This window comes from Podarcis pityusensis (assembly GCF_964106645.2).
Source record: "Podarcis pityusensis genome assembly, chromosome: 8".
Classification (NCBI taxonomy): Eukaryota; Metazoa; Chordata; class Lepidosauria; order Squamata; family Lacertidae; genus Podarcis; species Podarcis pityusensis.
This window is the reverse complement of record NC_138033.1, coordinates 10,188,355-10,205,318: the sequence shown is the minus strand read 5'-3', so window position 1 is coordinate 10,205,318 and position 16,964 is coordinate 10,188,355. Positions and strand designations below refer to the sequence as shown.

Genomic DNA, 16,964 nt, shown 5'->3' with positions numbered 1-16,964 from the left:
GTGGCCGAGCCAGGGGGCTCCAGGGGTCCTAGGTGGGGCCCAGATCTCGGAAATATAATTTTAAAAAGGAATTAGCTCCAACTTGACACGTCCAGAAAGGAACTAACTTCAGTTCATGCTCGATCCTGTATAAAACAGCCTAGTTCGGTTCACGCTCAGTTCACAGTTCAATTCAAGTTTATGGTAAACAGTCCTCGGTAATTTAACCCAACTACCCAATGTTTGGATTGTTTCAGGTTGCCGTCAAAAAGAGACATAAGACAGTAGAAAAATGGTGAAATATGAATTGTTTAATGCATTTTCTCTAACCGTTTTGATATTTAAGCAAACAAGCACAAAGTGTCTAATGCGTTTTTCTTTTAAAGTAAAAAAAAAACCACACAACAACACATTGAAGATGAAACCGTTCAAAGTTCTACCTCAGAATGATCTGCAGGGATGCACATTAAGGCCACATTCATGCCATGTAATTAAAGCACTATATTTAGAGAAGAGTCTGGGTTTTTACGGCAGGTATATCAAAGAGGGCCTGGCTGGGGTTTGCAGCTGACAGGCATCTAGGCAGAAACGTTCAGCTGGGAGAAGGTATCGTAAGTCCTTATTGCTATGCAGTAGATGCTACACTCGGAAATCACCTGGAGAGAGAGAGAGAGAGAGAGAGAGAGAGAGAGAGAGAGAATGTGTGTCAAGGGCGCAGGATCTGGCCCAGAATTTATTTCCAATGCCAAAAACTCAGCGATGGGATTTGAGGAAATGCATGTGCAGGAAATGTGGGGTGGGGCAGGCAATAAGCTGCAGTGAGCTCCTGTGGGGCAGGGCAGAACTGTGGGTGCCCAGTGCCCCCTAAGTTATCCTGCTGCCCCCAAGGGGCAGGGGAAGGCATTGCCCCTTCACTAGAGTTATGTTCTCTAGAAGTTAAATTTTCAACTGCTGGTCCAGTCACCTTCTGTATGGGGAAAGGTGGCAGGGGCAGGTTTAGGGCTGTACACTGGGCTCTGAGCCATGGGAATGCCATCTCAGAACCGGGTAAGTGCGGCCCTGGGCTTTGGGGAGGAGATGTGAGCGCTCTGGCAGGGTCCTAGAGTCCTCCTTCCTCCTTTCCAAAGCCAGGAGAAGTCACAGAAACGGAGCGGGGGCTTACCTCTCCAGTTCCTGATACACAGCCCCGTCGTCACACAGCACCTCCTGAAGACAAAAGGTTGAGACAGTTCAGCTGTGGGTTTGATCTGCCTGCCTTGCACGCTTAACCAACTTTTTTGGGGGGGGGCATAGACCACCGTTGCAATCCACACCTGACGCCTAGGTTCATCCCTCTCCTGTTAAAGGGATCTTAAGACAGTAGGCCTAGCCGACCATTCTGCCATAGAATCGGGGCCTGAGTGAGCTGCTGCGTGTCGGAGTACAATCATGAAATCATAGAATTGTACAGTTGGAAGGGACCCCAAGGTTCATCTCAGCTGGAGCTTCCCTGATGATTGACCATCCAACCTCAGCTTAAAAAACTCCAGTGAAGGAGAATTCACAACCTCCTGAGAGAGACCATTCCCCTGTCGGACAGCTCTTACTGTCAGACAGCTTTTTTCACTCAGAATCCCCTTCCTTGTAAATTGAATGAATGAATTTTATTATTACGGTCACAGTTCCGGCTCACTTACAATATCAGGAAAACCATAAAACACAACAGGAATACACTGAATTGCGATTGGGTATAACAGAGACTATTCAGATATAGTGGCAGTTAAAAATATATATTAAATCTTGATCACTAAAATATAACCTAAAAATGTCATTGAAAACCTTAATCATTTTGGTAGTTCCTTGTACAGTGGTACCTCGGGTTAAGTACTTAATTCATTCCGGAGGTCCGTACTTAACCTGAAACTGTTCTTAACCTGAAGACCACTTTAGCTAATGAGGCCTCCTGCTGCTGCCGCACTGCGGGAGCACGATTTCTGTTCTCATCCTGAAGCAAAGTTCTTATCCTGAAGCACTATTTCTGGGTTATCGGAGTCTGTAACCTGAAGCGTATGTAACCCGAGGTGCCACTGTAAATTGAAGCTATTGGGCCCTACCCTTCAGAGCATGAGAAAACAGCAGCAAGCCAGCCTTTTCCCCAGCCTCCTGCTGACCTCTGCAAAGCCAACACCAATCTGTCCGCCAAATTCTGCACCATCTGCAGTTTCCAAACTGTCTTCAAAGGCAGCCTGAGATCATATTGCGCCGGAGATGTCCAGTTTAGGGCTGTGGTCCAAGAACATTCGCTGGGCACCAGGTATTTGGGTGGGTGGCCGCGAGACTTGAGTGGGTAATGCTGACTCAAAACAAGGCAGGATCCTGCACGGGGCAGTCAGAGTGGGCAGGATTCTTCCCCCACAAGCAGAACGATGGCCAGTTAGGCTCTGAGCCATCTGCTGAGTCATGCAATGAGCAAACCCTGCGTCACAGTGTGGCATGAGTCAGCCTTGCCAAAGGAACACAAAAACAACAACAACACAACCACCGCTATTGTAATTCTTTGCCTAAGCAGCAGGGCGGCTGCGCAACCTTTGTGCCCGTAAAAGCCACAGACAGCAGTGGGTGGTGGTGGGTTTTGTCTCGTGTCACGTCTAGCAGACTAGACAGTCCAGAACGGACTCACGGCTGGCTTGCCAAAAAGAGCAGCCGGCTCTATTTCATTCTCTTTCCCTTAGTCTCTTTCTTCCTAAGTCTGGAAGTGTACACTTACCTGGTAGATGGTGCTGGGCTCAGCAGGGTTCTCAAGCTTGGTCTGAAACAAAGGAAAACAGGAAAGTTTCCTAGGTTGCTGAAGCAATTCTGTGGAGGGCTGGAAGTGCTTCTGGTGAACCAGAGCAGCGCACGGAAATGCCGTTTACCTTCCCTCCGGAGCGGTACCTATTTATCTACTTGCACTTTGAAGTGCTTTCAAACTGCTAGGTTGGCAGGAGCAGGGACCGAGCAACGGGAGCTCACCCTGTCGCGGGGGTTCAAACTGCCAATCGGCAAGTCCTAGGCTCTGTAGTTTAACCCACAGCACCACCCGCGTCCCTTGTGTGTGGTTTACTTTAACATATAAATGCATTCCCCTCCCCCCAAAAAACCCACAGAATTAAGTCTTCATACACATAGCGTGTATGTTTTAACTAATAAATGCCCTTTGGTGCACAGTGTTTTTGCTTGAAGAAATGCACAGAATAATTCAGGGTGCAGGTATTAGTTCAGGGAGTGCAAACGAGGTTGGTTTGTGCTACAATCAAATGTAACAAAAACCTCTCTTGTCTCTCAGTGCCAAGACTGCCCCTGCCCCTAACAGCTGCCATTCCCTGGGTAGTTATGGGGCAGGAGTGGGTGGCTGAGCTCTGGGTTTGAGCAGTGCCAGATTTACGTATAAGCTAAACAAGCTATAGCTTAGGGCCCCACTCTCTTGGGGTGCCCAAAAAAATTTAAAGGAAAAAAGAACTGGATGTACATTTCCAAACAAATAAAATAAAACCTACATACAGCAACAGTGTTTTGTGTTGCGTAGGCTCCTATGATGTAAGCCTGCTATATAAAGGGCCCCATAACCTTCAGTAGCTTAAAGGTAAAGGGACCCCTGACCATTAGGTCCAGTCATGACCGACTCTGGGGTTGCGGCGCTCATCTTGCTTTATTGGCCAAGGGAGCTGGCGTACAGCTTCCGGGTCATGTGGCCAGCAGGACTAAGCCGCTTCTAGCGAACCAGAGCAGCGCACGGAAACGCCGTTTACCTTCCTGCCGGAGCGGTACCTATTTATCTACTTGCACTTTGACATGCTTTCGAACTGCTAGGTTGGCAGGAGCAGGGACCGAGCAACGGGAGCTCACCCCGCCGCGGGATTCGAATCGCCGACCTTCTGATCGGCAAGCCCTAGGCTCTGTGGTTTAACCCACAGCCCTGGGTTTGAGGGCACTAGCTGAACCTCTGCTGTGCCAGGGTGAAAATGGTTGTTCTAGCTGCAATGTGTCTCAAACATCACTCACTTCTCTGGTTCTGCTACCAAGCATTTTGGATCGAGAGAAGTCCTTAGGTAAGGATGGGATTGTCGAAATCGGTGGTGGTGGCGGCGGCTGCAGGTTCTTCCTCCGAATGCAGACACCTGGAGACAAGGTAAGAATGGAGAAAAGGACTTCTTCTGTCTAGTGGGCCGGATTCAAGGTCCTTTTATAATTATAGCCTAGCTTGACTACTGAGACAGGAGTGTACAGGAGTGTCACTGATCTCTCCTCAAATTGGCAAAGGTCTGATTGACAACAACAAGAAACCGTTGTTGTGCCATTGGCTCAGTATTCTGGGTTACCCTGTTTATAGAGATTTTAAAACTTTTTAATGTGGTTTTTATTGTAGTGTTTCAGGTTCAATTGCTGTAAACCACTCGGCTTTTTAAATGAATTTTTTTTATTCTTATTATTTAAATTTGTATACCGCCCTTCATCCGGGGTAGTTCACAACATAAAATCAGAATATAAAAACACAAAACACGTGATAGAGTTAAGAACAGGACAAAACCAATTACCCACCCCTCCTCCCACAATAGATTTAAAAGGGCATCAGATGTCAATCAGTCAAAGGCCTGGCTGAAGAGGAACGTTTTCCACTGGTGTCTAAAGAAACGCAATGATGGGGTCAGGCGAGCCGCCCGGAGGAGAGCTCTACACAAGCGGGAAGCCACTGCAGAAAAGGCCTGTTCTCATGTTGCCACCCTCTGGACATCACGTGGAGGAGGGACACAAAGAAGAATAGTGACGTGTAACTATTTTTTACAAATAAATAAATAATATTTCACAAAGACCAGGGCTTGAAGATTTTTCGTTGATTCACCAATCTATGCTTCCAGGTGCCATAAGAAAGCTGCAGAGATAGCGCAGGATCGTGCGCACCCCGGAAATGATCTCTTTCAGCTTCTGCCTTCTGGAAGAAGGTACAGGGTTATAAAAACTAGGACTAGCCACCTGAGAAACAGTTTCTATCCAAATGCGATTTTGGTTTTAAACGCAGTGTAAGGTAGTCTCTATGGGAATATATTGCATTTAATTATGGGGTATCAGAGTTTTTAGGGGGCTAACCAGGCTGGGATAGCTGGGATAGCAGGCTTGTTGGTTTTGAATGTCTGATGTAGACTTTTTCAATTTCGTTGTTCTGTATGGGACAATGACAATAAAGATTATCGTATCGTATCGTATCAAGGAAGATAAGCTAACTTTGAAGGATAGTTTCACGGACTGCAGATTAGGTAGGTTTGTGTTAAAATACAGAGCAAGCCGAGAGTCTCTTTGACATTCCTAACACTCATCCCTTGGGAACAGAACCCAGGAGTCCGAGTCTTCCCAGTTCAAGGGCTTTACTCACAGAAACAGTATAGCAAGGCACCAATCAAAGTAATCCCAGCCGCCAACCCAAACACGATGCCGACAAACACCGTCAGAGGCAGTTGCAGTTGAGCGGAAGAAGTTTCTGGAACAGAAAAGCAAGAGTGGTGTGAACATTCCCCCCTCTTTTTTTACCCCTATGATTTTACTTCTTGTTCTCTCACACATTATTATTATTATTTTATTTTTCTGTGTGGCTGTTGTGAAAACAGGACGCCGGACTAGATAGGTCTTTGGCCAGACTTTTCTCACGTTCTAGCTTTGAGAGGCTAAGCAAGATGTCTCATTGTGCATTCTTTGCCCAATCCCGGCGCATGTGTCAGAAATGGATATCGCAACCCAGCACAGGACACACCGTTTGTCATCACAAAGGGGAAGCTGTTTTCATATCCTGTGGGCTGCATACGCCCTTTTTTGCGGCTGCAGCAGTACCACCCTGCCAGTCTGGCGTGAGGAAACCCTCAAGAGGTTGCTGGACCCAGCAAGCAGGGTCAGCGTTGGAGGGAGTTGCAGTTTCTTCTCTTTGCTAAAAAGTTATTTTTTAAAGCAGAAGAAAAACAAAATAAATCGCAGAATCGTAGAGCTGGAAGGGTCATCTAGGCCAACCATCCTCCAATGCCCGGATCTCAGCTAAGGCATCCATGACAGATGGCCACCAGACCTCTGCTTGAAGACCCCAAGGAAGGAGAGTCCACCAGCTCCTGAGGGAGACTGTTCCACTGTCGAACAGCTCAGAATCCCCTTCTCCTTCCTCCCCACACCCCGTCCCACAAAAATTTATTTTAAACCTTGTGTAAGAGACAGTATGAAATTCCTAATGAAAAGATGTATAATTTTAAAATATCAAAATTACACCTTTCATTGCTTTGAGAGGTGACTTGTTCACCATCAAATAAATTCAAATGTACTATTCTGCATTGAATTTCCTTTTCTTAAAATTACAAGTACAAAAGTACACGAACAGCCAAACTGCCTAGCTTAATATCACAATCATGCAATTGATTTAATACTTAAAGTTGGTCCAAGAATCTAGATAAATTTAAAACAGCAGCTTTTACATTCTTGTACAATCAGCTCTGTAAAGCTCTATATAACACCTGAAACCCTAAAATTTGTAAAAATAAACCTTTAGCTTCATAGTGCACTATCAAAATCATATTGGCCTACAGGAATTATTTACATGCTTTTAGAATAGTTCATTTCTTGAGAATGAAAGCCCAAATACTAACAATATATATTAATACTATATTTGCTCTACCTTAAAACTGTTGGATTTAAGAAGGATTGGTTGTTAAACCGCTCTGGGAATTGTAGCTCTGGGAGGGAAATTTTTTTTGGGGGGGGGGTCTCCTAACAACTCTCAGCATCCTTAAAAATCTACAACTCCCAGAATTCTTTTGACTTTCTCTGTTTAGTGCTAATTCAGAACAAATGACAATATGTGCCAAAAAAGACCCAGTTTCTGTTTTTTCCAATTCAGCCATAAGCTGTGGGTTTTCCTTGTGGGGATACGGCAAAGAGGAACCCTAAATTGGGCGCAGTCACTTCAGTGTCAGGCTGCCATACATCCAAACATATCCAGGATTCATCCGTCGGAAATTGCTGAATTTCCGAAAGTCTGTAAAAAAATGTCTGGGAGCACCCAAGTGTATGGCAACCCCCCCACGCCAGAAGTGTTGACTTTGGGGCAAATTTCCTTAGAAATAGCTCAAAAACTTCAAATTTCCTTGGGGATTTAAAAAGCTCGACAACTTTTGTGCCCTACTTCAGTGGGACTACTCTGAGGGAAACCTAATTGGACACAACCTAGTGGGATTTACTTCTGAGTAAACATGTTTAGACTGAACTTGGAATGAGCTCCCTGCAACTCTCCGGCAGACAGAACAGCCAAGAAAATCACCATTGTCTGTTTTTATCCTCAGAGATACAGTCGCATAGGCTGTGACATTTGTTTGAGGGTAGGATATACAGCAGACATAGGTCCCCTCGTTTTTCCAGGAGATTGATTCAATGGTCAGATTGCTGCTTGTCACGTTTGCATCGGTGTTGTTGAAATACCATCTATACTGTATATCAGGATTCGAATCCGCAGCACGACAGATGAGAGTCAGACTGGAACCCAACAGCTGGCTGATGTTTCCAGAGGGACTTATTGTGGCAGATTTTGGCCGGTCTACATTTTTTTTTTATTTAAAAAAAGGAACAGAAATCAACAGTGAGGTCAGGATGAAAGGTGCAATCCCTAAAATAAGGTCTGCTTCAGTGCTTTGGGGGGGGGGTGTCTTTATTTATAATCCAGTTTTCTCCCTCCACAGAACATTTATGTCCTTTTCCCCACCACAGAACTCAAAACCTCGTTCCCAACATCATGTTCTCTCAATGTTCTGGAACGTTCTAGTCACATTCCAGAACATTCCAGAAACAGGCTTGAGGCTTAGTTATGAGGGGCCAAACTCCATGCGATGTGAAGGATCCACAATGGGATCCCCCGGCTGTTTTTATTTTCACACTTCAAAGAAGCTGTGTCGGACTCAAACTTTGGCTGAAGCAATGGCACTGGGGAAAGAGAGTCTGGTCCCATCCCTTTGTCCTGAGGATCTAACCCCCCCACCCAATAATTAAGTGGTAAGGAAACAAGGGTGGTGGTTGTGGTCTCAGTGATCACTGACAAAACTGGGAGCTTTGTGATGTTTCCTCTGTGGTGAAGATCCCACTCTGGTCCGTGGCAGAAATCACCCTCTCTGTTTCTCCCAGGGCCATCGGGACGAAGGAGCTCAGGATGATTGATTCTGCAAGAATAAAATCAAAGTAAATGCAAAATCTTATATTGATGGATCTTCCCCTTTTTGAACCAGCAGTTTTTCCAGTTCTTTCCTCAGATAGCTCATCTTTCCACTCCAAATCATGCACGATGTACAGTGGTACCTCGGGTTAAGTACTTAATTCATTCTGGAGGTCTGTTCTTAACCTGAAACTGTTCTTAACCTTAAGCAACACTTTAGCTAATGGGGCCTCCTGCTGCTGCTGCTGCGCCGCTGGAGCACGATTTCTGTTCTCATCCTGAAGCAAGGTTCTTAACCAGAGGTACTATTTCTGGGTTAGTGGAGTCTGTAACCTGAAGTGTATGTAACCTGAAGCACATGTAACCCAAGGTACCACTGTACAGTATCCCTAATAAAGTTGCCCTTTTTTTCTTTCTTGCAAAGCTCCTGTGTTTTTAACAGCAGTATAACAAGCAGAAATTTAAACCGATGATTCCCAAGAAGGTGATGCACTAATGGGAAATGCCCCTACCTGTTGAATTTCTACCTGCCCCATAGCTGTTGAAGGGTTAGCCAGATGACAAGTGCTTTGTCCAGCAACTTATTTCATGAGCACCCCAGATCTCAAATTTTGCACTAAGGCATTTCACCTGTAGACACAGGAAATAGCCGTGCAACTATGCACCCGTAAGGTGTAACTCTGTTCCTCATCAGCTGTTGAAGGCTTTCCGGGTGCAATCTGCTAAAACTGGAACTAAACATTTCCCACCATTTGAAACATGCCAAAATGTCGTATTCCATTCCCCTGCTCAAAATTCTAAATGTGAAACTTCAACCACAACTTGTTGTCGTCTCTCGATTAGATTTCGTCAGGTGTCAAATATAAACTTCCAGAACACCTGGTATTTTTACCGTTTCACTTCATTTATGATATACTGTTGGTATTAGAGACACCGCTGCATGTTCACCACCATATTCTGGCAAAGACCGAAAGCCTACATACCATTCCAGGTCAACCACAAAAACAACAAATACTTGACGAATCTTGGGAACGTTGTGAATATCCACAACATCAAGTGGAAATTCAGCATCAACATTTGCATAAAGGCAAGGAAAGTCATTCATTTCATCTTTGCAAGCTCCTCTGACCACTGTTCTATGGTTCTGACCCAAATTACTGTGGCCAATTCCTTTGCCTGTTTGGATCTTCCTTACCTGCAAGAAGAAATATTGACCAAAGCTTTGACCTTGGGCTGGCAAATAGATGTTCCATTGGCTTTCCTCACACGCTCAGAGCTGGAGCAAATGCACCGTTTGTGCAATGTCAAGAGGACTTTCAGGCTGATTTGCTAACCTTACCCTACTTTTTGACCCCCTGCAAAAAAACTCTCTCCCTAAATTCTCCTCTTTCCCTGCTTCTTCTCCCAAGCAAGAGAAGACTCCAGTGTGTGGATGGCTTCTGTTGCATCAGATCTCTGTCTGGGACATTAGCACGCAATGGGGTTTCAATTGTCTATTTTGCCAAATCCCACCTATGCTTTGCCTATTTTGCTGAGAGATGTGTCCACGAGGGAGGGGGTGGCAGCCAGGGTCTGGGAGGACAGAGGTGCCAGAATAAGATGTGCTGTGGTGCTTCCCTTTCAACCCATTCAGAGTCACAAACAAGTTAATCCCAGCCGATACCTGTTATGCAAAGAGAGGGAACAATGAAGACTTCTGTCCAACGAAGGCTTGCGTGGTGCAAGGTTGAAGACACACCCCATCGGACACTGTTTCAAGGGATGCGGGCAGCAGAGAAAAGTCAGAGGGGTCTCTTTCATCTCTCAACAAAACTGAGCTCCCATGAAGCATTTGTTTACCATGCCTTATTTGCATACTGGAGGCATCAAGTATCTCGGGTGACAAAGTTTCCGTTCTAGATCAGGCTTGGCAGCCACTAGCCCTCGAGGCCCATTTTGAACATGCAAGGGAACGTCACAAAGGCTTTGTTGTAATTTAGGGCTGCTATAAGTCCAGAATTTCCTGGACATGTCCGGGATTTGTCTGTCAGAAACAGCATCCGGGTGGAATCGTTAAAAATGTCCAGGAAGACCCAGGCCTATGGGTCTTTTGCAAAAAGAGCACAACAACTGCTTTGGCAAATGAGAAAAAAGAAGGCGCTCAACAACTTTGCTGCAAAATATATTTTGAAATATGGCAACCCTATTAACTGCAAAGCAGCCAGCATTTCTGAACAGGTGCAGTGTGTGTGTTACCATCACTGCGGAAAAACAATAGGCACCGCTCCACACTTCTGTAAATAAGGGGCCAAATATCAAGATGAAGTTTGTTCCCAAACGTCTTGTCTCAAGAAATAAAGCACAGAGAAAGTGTCCGCTGATATTTGTGTGTGTGTGTGTGTGTGTGTGTGTGTTCTACGAAAACGTGTCTGCATAGCAACTGCAGCAGTGAGTCCTCTGGTGCTGATTGGGTGAGGCGAGGTGATGTCACGGAATGTTCAAAGTTTCTTCACCTGGGCTCTGCCTGTGTTCCTGACTCCAGCAAAATCAGGCAGAACATATGTGTAGCTGTTTTTTGGTCAGCCCATTTGGTCCATCTAGTGTAGCGGTGTCTGCTTGGGCTGCCCTGATGGTGCTGTCCAGAGTCCAACAAAGGGTCTTTTCACAGCCCTGCTTCTTGGGATGGCTTAAGGTTTGCAAATCAACCTGAAAGTTCCCTTTCCAAACAATGACATAATATAGGAACAGAAATCCACTGAGCTGGTGGATTTGCTTACAGAATTGAGGAACAGAAAGCAAGTTCCATCAAACCGGCTCTTTTTAGATTGCCCACAAACCACACTCTTATGGTGAGTGAGATGCTCTGAGAGAACTATTTCTCATATTCTATTTATCCCACACTGAAGAAGAAGAAGAGGAAGAGTTTGGATTTGATATCCCGCTTTATCACTACCCGAAGGAGTCTCAAAGCGGCTAACATTCTCCTTTCCCTTCCTCCCCCACAACAAACACTCTGTGAGGTGAGTGGGGCTGAGAGACTTCAGAGAAGTGTGACTGGCCCAAGGTCACCCAGCAGCTGCATGTGGAGGAGCGGAGACACGAACCCGGTTCACCAGATTACGAGTCCACCACTCTTAACCACTACACCACATCAGCTCCTCTTTGCCACTTAGCTGAACTGTCCATTCAAGCAGCTGATAATAAGAATGCCCCTAATTCTTCATGCATTATTATCAGATTGCTATCACTCTCTAAGGGCAGGAGAGGCAGCAGATCTCCACATTTCCTCATTCGTTTATTAACGTTGGGGTTGGGGGGAGTCATGAAAATCATCAGCATTTGTGTGCAAAGTTCTCCCAATATGCAGGTGCTCGTGTGCCGTTTCCCCTAACAGAAACATTTTTGCAAAACAGTGTTCTCTTATATAATGTGTTCTCATTTGCTGTTTTTGCTGGTATATAAATACATGTTTGTGCAGGTGTTATCCTATCAAATGCAATTTTGTACACATTATAATGTTGAAGAAATGCATTGCAAAATTCAGGGAACTGCAAATTTCATAGGATGGCTGAGTCTGGGTTCTTGTATTGTTTCAGAATGTGCAAATGAAGAAGGCCCGGATTTCTCCCCCAATCCCTACAGGTAACTGACACCTGGCACTTTCAGATAGGTGATCTGCCCCTGCAATGAGCCCTGCAGAATACAATGGGATTTACTTCTGAGTAAAAAATGCTGAGAATTGTGCTGTTTCCTTGCTGCGTTTGGACCAGGGAACTCATAACAGTCCAAGTGAAATACTGACAGGCGTAGCTCTGGCTGAGGAGGACAGGGAGAAAAAACTAAGGAAGTTATGGGACAAGGAGCTTAGAGACCAGGGTGGCCAACTTTGTGGCTTTAAGCTTCTCCTACCTGGGCAGTTATCTTTCCACAAGGGCTGACACTGATGCCGAAATCCAGCATCGCCTGAGCTCTGTGAGTGCAGCTTTCTTCCTACTGAAGTGCAGTGTGTTTGAGGACCAGGACATTCGCAGGGAAACCAAAATGCTTTTTACAAAGCTATTGTGCTACCAACCTTACTGTATGCTTGTGAAACATGGACCACTTATAAACACCATCTCCAACTCCTCAAAAGATTCCATCAACGCTGTCTCCGAAAAATTTTACACATCACTTGGGAAGACAGGCGAACTAATACCACTGTACTGGAAGAAGCAAAGATCACCAGTGTTGAAGCAATGATTCTTCAACATCAACTTAGTTGGACTGGCCATGTTGTGCGGATGCCTGATGATCGTCTTCCAAAGCAACTACTCTATTCAGAACTTAAAAATGGAAAGCATAATGCTGGTGGTCAACAAAAGAAGTTTAAAGACTGTCTCAAGGCAAATCTAAAAAAATGTAGTTATAAACACCAACAACTGGGAAACACTGGCCTGTGAGCACTCCAATTGGAGAACAGCCTTTCCCAAAGGTGTCGTGGGCTTTGAAGACACTCGAACTCAGGACGCAAGGGAGAAACATGCTAAGAGGAGGACACACTTGGCAAATCTACACCATGATCAACTCCCACCCGGAAACCAATGTCCCCACTTTGGAAGGATGTGTGGATTGGCCTCCACAGTCACTTACGGAGTCACTGTTAAAACCGTGTTTATGGAAGACAATCCTACTTGGCTACAAGTGATCACCAAAGACAACTTTGCGGCAAGCCCATACTCCTGTGCCCGCAACCCCACCTTCTTTTGTGAACGCTAGCAGGTGGTAATGCTTACATGCACGAGATACGAAGCATCACGCCCTGCCTTTTTTGCTGCTCAAGCTGAGGTTAACAAACTTGACCTTCCTCCCTGCATTTTTCTTCTGGCCAGCTGGCACCAGAACTGAGGACTAAAGAAGGGCAACAAAGCAGATGGTGCATCAAAACGGGAACATAAGAAAAGATGTGGAAGAGGAGGCTGAACAAAGAGGCCACAGAGACCGAGAACTGAGACTGTCTTGAAGCAGCTGGCCAAGTATTTGGCAGCTGGCTTCTTCTCGTTGTATTGTGTTTGCAATGTAATAAACCTAGTCATTCTGGATTATACAACTTGTTTGTTTGCATTGGATTAAGATACATCCTCCTCTCAATGAGATGTCTTCTTCTTCTTTGGCTAGTAAGATTGTCTTCCATAAACATGGTTTTAACAATGAGTCCGTAAGTGACTGTGGAGGCCAATTCTGGATCCACACGTCCTTCCAGTGTGGACATTGGTTTCCGGGCGGGAGTTGATCACGGTGTGGATTTGCCAAGTGTGCCTTCCTCTTAGCATGTTTCTCCCTTGTGTCCTGAGTTTGAGTGTCTTCAAAGCCCATGACACCTTTGGTAAAGGCTGTTCTCCAACTGGAGTGCTCGCAGGCCAGTGTTTCCCAGTTGTCAGTGTTTATACTACATTTTTAAATATTTGCCTTGAGACAGTCTTTAAAACTCTGTTGTTGACCACCAGCATTACGCTTCCCATTTTTAAGTTTGGAATAGAGTAAGTTTAGAAGACGATAATCAGGCATCTGCACAACATGACCAGTCCAATGAAGCTGATGTTGAAGAGGGGTATGGAATGCTAGGCGAACACTTAAGGTTGCAGAAAGGCAATAGATATCCCCACCCCCACCCTGGCCAAGAACATGCCTGAAAATTCTTTAAAAGTCAGATGGCTATTGGGTCACAAACACATATCCTACTTCTGCCTCCGGTAAACAGGTTAGATAGGATTCTGAGCTACATGCAGGTCCTGCTGCCTGAACACAACGCATTGTCAGGGAATCATTTTTTAGGTCAGTGTTTGGATAACAAGTCAATGATTTCCATTGATTCCTATGGGTAAACTTCTAATGTGTTCCCAACCACAGAATTTTGAACCAAAAATGATGGGGGGGGGGGTGTCGGACAGGAAAACCCTCTGAAACCTTGCAAAAGCCAAACAAGGAAGGGGAAATATACTCTGTTCTTTGTCTGATCACTCCCCCTCCCTCGCAGCAGCAGTGCTTGGGCAACTGGATAGCTCAGTTTGTTACAACATGGTGCTGATAACACCAAGGTTGCAGGTTCGATCCCCAGGTGAGACAGCTGCATATTCCTGCATTGCAGGGGGTTCGACTAGATGATCCTCAGGGTCCCTTGCAGTTCGATGATTCTATGCTTCTATATTTCCAGATTAAGGCTGCTTATTTGTTTACAGTAACACACACAGGTCTGGCTGTTTGGATATCTGAATCTCACTGTGCATAGCAAAGTTTAGGTACGAATGCCTCATATTTCAACAAGCGAATTTTTGTTTAACAAGCATTTGGACAGCAGGACCTGCATGAACTACAAAACCCGGCAGCGCCTGTTTTTCTGGACGCAATGGGGAGAGAAATAAAATATGTCTGTACACCATAGGAAGTGCTGCCTCTCCCAAATCATTTCCTGCTCTGTTAAAAACCATTAGCAGGGCCATTGTGAAGGTGAGCACCTAACAATGATATAAACTATGCAATTGTTTAAAGCAGAGATGGGGAGCCTGTGGCCCTCTGGATATTGCTGGACTACAACTCCCATCATGCTGGCTGCGGCTGGTGGGGACTGGAGTCCACACAGCAGACCAGTGGCCACAGGTTTCAACCACCTGCTTGAAGACTTGCAAGGATACCACAACAAGCTGCGCACCCCAGCATGGCCACTAGTTGGCAGCGTTCACTTCTCCCGTCTCTCCATCGGAGTGTGTCTCTTTTTGTGACTTTCGTCAGTTCAGTTGCTGCATTGCTCCAGTCTGAACGGCTGCTTGTCAGGCGGTGGTGACAGCAGGGAAACGGACTTCGTAACTTTCTTTCCTAATTCTTGCCAGGAAGCTAGCAAGAGCCACGCGTTGCATCATGGAACCGATGCTGCTGTTTTGCAACGGGCAGGCGAGCAACAGGAAATAGAGGTTGCACTTCTTAGTGGCATAGGGTGGTGGGAGACAGGTAAAGTGGGGGTGGACCTCGTACACCTATAGAGAGCCAGGGAAGGGCCATAGTTCAGTGGCAGAGCCCCTTCTCTGCATGCTGAAGGTCCCAGTTTCAATACCTGGCCTCTCCAGGTAAGGCTGAGAGCTTTCACAGCCTGAAAAACCACTCCCAACATGATGCTAAACCAGATGTTCAGCCTCACATGCACCCTTTCGACCACTTCAGTCTGCAGAACCAGCACAATGATGAAAAACAAAAATGAACAACCAAAGATGAAGACGATAGCAGAGTTTGGTTTCAGAGTTGTGAGGGCAGGTTCTTCATTCGTTTGTTTGTTTGTTTGTTTGTTTGTTTGTTTGTTTCCGTTGGTGGTGCGAGAGGTTGGAGAGCCCAGAGTTTGGTTGGTTGTATTTAGCTGACTGCATTGGGTTTTGCTTAAGAGTGTCAAAACTGGTGTTATGTACTGAGTTGAATAGGATCCAAAATGCAGCAGTCTGATTGGTCCTAGAACAATAGGATTCAGAATGCAGCAGTCTGATTGGTCCTAGAACAATAGGATTCAGAATGCAGCAGTCTGATTGGTCCTAGAACAATAGGATTCAGAATGCAGCAGTCTGATTGGTCCTAGAACAATAGGATTCAGAATGCAGCAGTCTGATTGGTCCTAGAACAATGCAGCAGTATGATTGGTCCGCAGGAGCCACCCAATCCAGCTCCAGGTGGAAGTGAATCCACAACCTGATTGGCCTACAGGAGAATCCCGGAATTGGCCAATCACATGCAGCCCATTGTGTAAATAATGTACATAAAACAGATACCGTACTTTGGGGGAACTAGCATTCCTCCTCACCACTATGAGCTGAATAAAGAGCATGAAATCCAACTCTCGACTCCGAGTACTTTTCAGCTGGACTCTGGAGGGACCTGTCAGGAATGAACATGGACGGCTGGTACCAAACTGTATGGGAAACAGCCCTACAAGAAAAGCTAACCAAAAAAATAAAATAAAAATTGAAATGAACACAGGAACAAAGAAAAGAGGACACCTTCACCCCAGTGTGGCTCCCCTTTGTTTCATATACAGCCCAACAAGACAACAACAACCTCCCAACAGCATCCAAATCGATCTGGCCAATCTGCCATCCCTTTTGAGCATGTTTGGCTGCTGAAGGAGAAGGCCTCCATCTGTTTACCTTCCCTTTACCCCTGTTGCCAAAGCCCTGGATGATTTGGCATCGTGTCAAACTTCTTGCTTTTATACTCACTTTCCTACCACCACCACAGAGCCCAAGGTGGCGCACGTGGTTCTCCTGCTCCTCAACGAATCCCCCCAAACAACCCCGTGAGGTAGGTTAGGCTGAGAGGGAAAGTGACTGGCCCAAGGTCACAGTTCATTGATGGCTGAGTGGGGATTCGAACCCTGGTCCGCCAGGTCCTAGTCCTACACGTAACCTGGCCCTCAAGGTACCTGCCCATTCCTGCTCCCCGTCTTCTTACCAGGTGCCTCTTCCACCAGCCAGATTCCACCATGGCATCTGGTAGACTGAGGAACTTCAGGCCTTGGGGACAAATGTGACCCTTCGGGGGTTTATTCCTGGCCCCTGGGATGCTCCACGTGCAAGACCCCTCCTTACACCCTTTGAGTGCTTTGGCCTGAGTGGAATGCGTCCTTGAAATCCGATAATGCCTCTTGAATGTTTGGGTGCTGAAGAAAGGCGTGCATCGAATTAGCCTGCTGTTTTACAGCTTTTGGCATCCATCTGCCTCAAGAGACAATGGAGTGCGCTTCTGGAGGTGAAGTCAAAGTGCTGGAGAATCGCAGCGCCTGCTGTGGCTGTGGAGTCTCGTAACT

At 45.9% G+C, this 16,964-nt stretch overlaps 1 protein-coding gene across 3 annotated transcripts; it reads right to left on the bottom strand.

Moving 5' to 3' along the window:
* Window positions 1-300: 300 nt before the first annotated feature.
* Window positions 301-13,122, bottom strand: LOC308484414 (uncharacterized protein). 3 transcript variants are annotated; one of them, XM_081019353.1, is made up of 8 exons: window positions 12,949-13,122; window positions 8,055-8,174; window positions 7,286-7,558; window positions 5,366-5,470; window positions 4,000-4,115; window positions 2,726-2,767; window positions 1,142-1,185; window positions 301-635 (listed from the first exon to the last, which is right to left on the bottom strand). In XM_081019353.1, exons 2-8 carry the CDS (start codon window positions 8,143-8,145, stop codon window positions 632-634), a joined length of 675 nt encoding a protein of 224 aa, XP_080875479.1. In that variant the 5' UTR covers window positions 8,146-8,174; window positions 12,949-13,122; the 3' UTR covers window positions 301-631. The 3 variants fall into 3 exon arrangements, with proteins under 3 accessions (XP_080875479.1, XP_080875481.1, XP_080875480.1); XM_081019355.1 differs by lacking the exon at window positions 12,949-13,122 and adding an exon at window positions 12,219-12,501; XM_081019354.1 differs by lacking the exon at window positions 12,949-13,122 and adding an exon at window positions 8,680-9,292.
* Between the last annotated feature and the right edge of the window lie 3,842 nt (window positions 13,123-16,964).

What these genes read in the sequence shown, in the direction of transcription:
- LOC308484414 (XM_081019353.1), bottom strand. Translation starts at nt 8,145, where the DNA reads ATGGCCCTGGGAGAAACAGAGAGGGTGATTTCTGCCACGGACCAGAGT. An exon ending in ATCACAAAGCTCCCAGTTTT is followed by an intron (nt 7,559 to 8,054) that starts GTCAGTGATCAC and finishes AAAAAAATGTAG; the next exon opens with ACCGGCCAAAATCTGCCACA. An exon ending in TTGGTAGCAGAACCAGAGAA is followed by an intron (nt 2,768 to 3,999) that starts GTGAGTGATGTT and finishes CCTTTGTTTCAG; the next exon opens with ACCAAGCTTGAGAACCCTGC.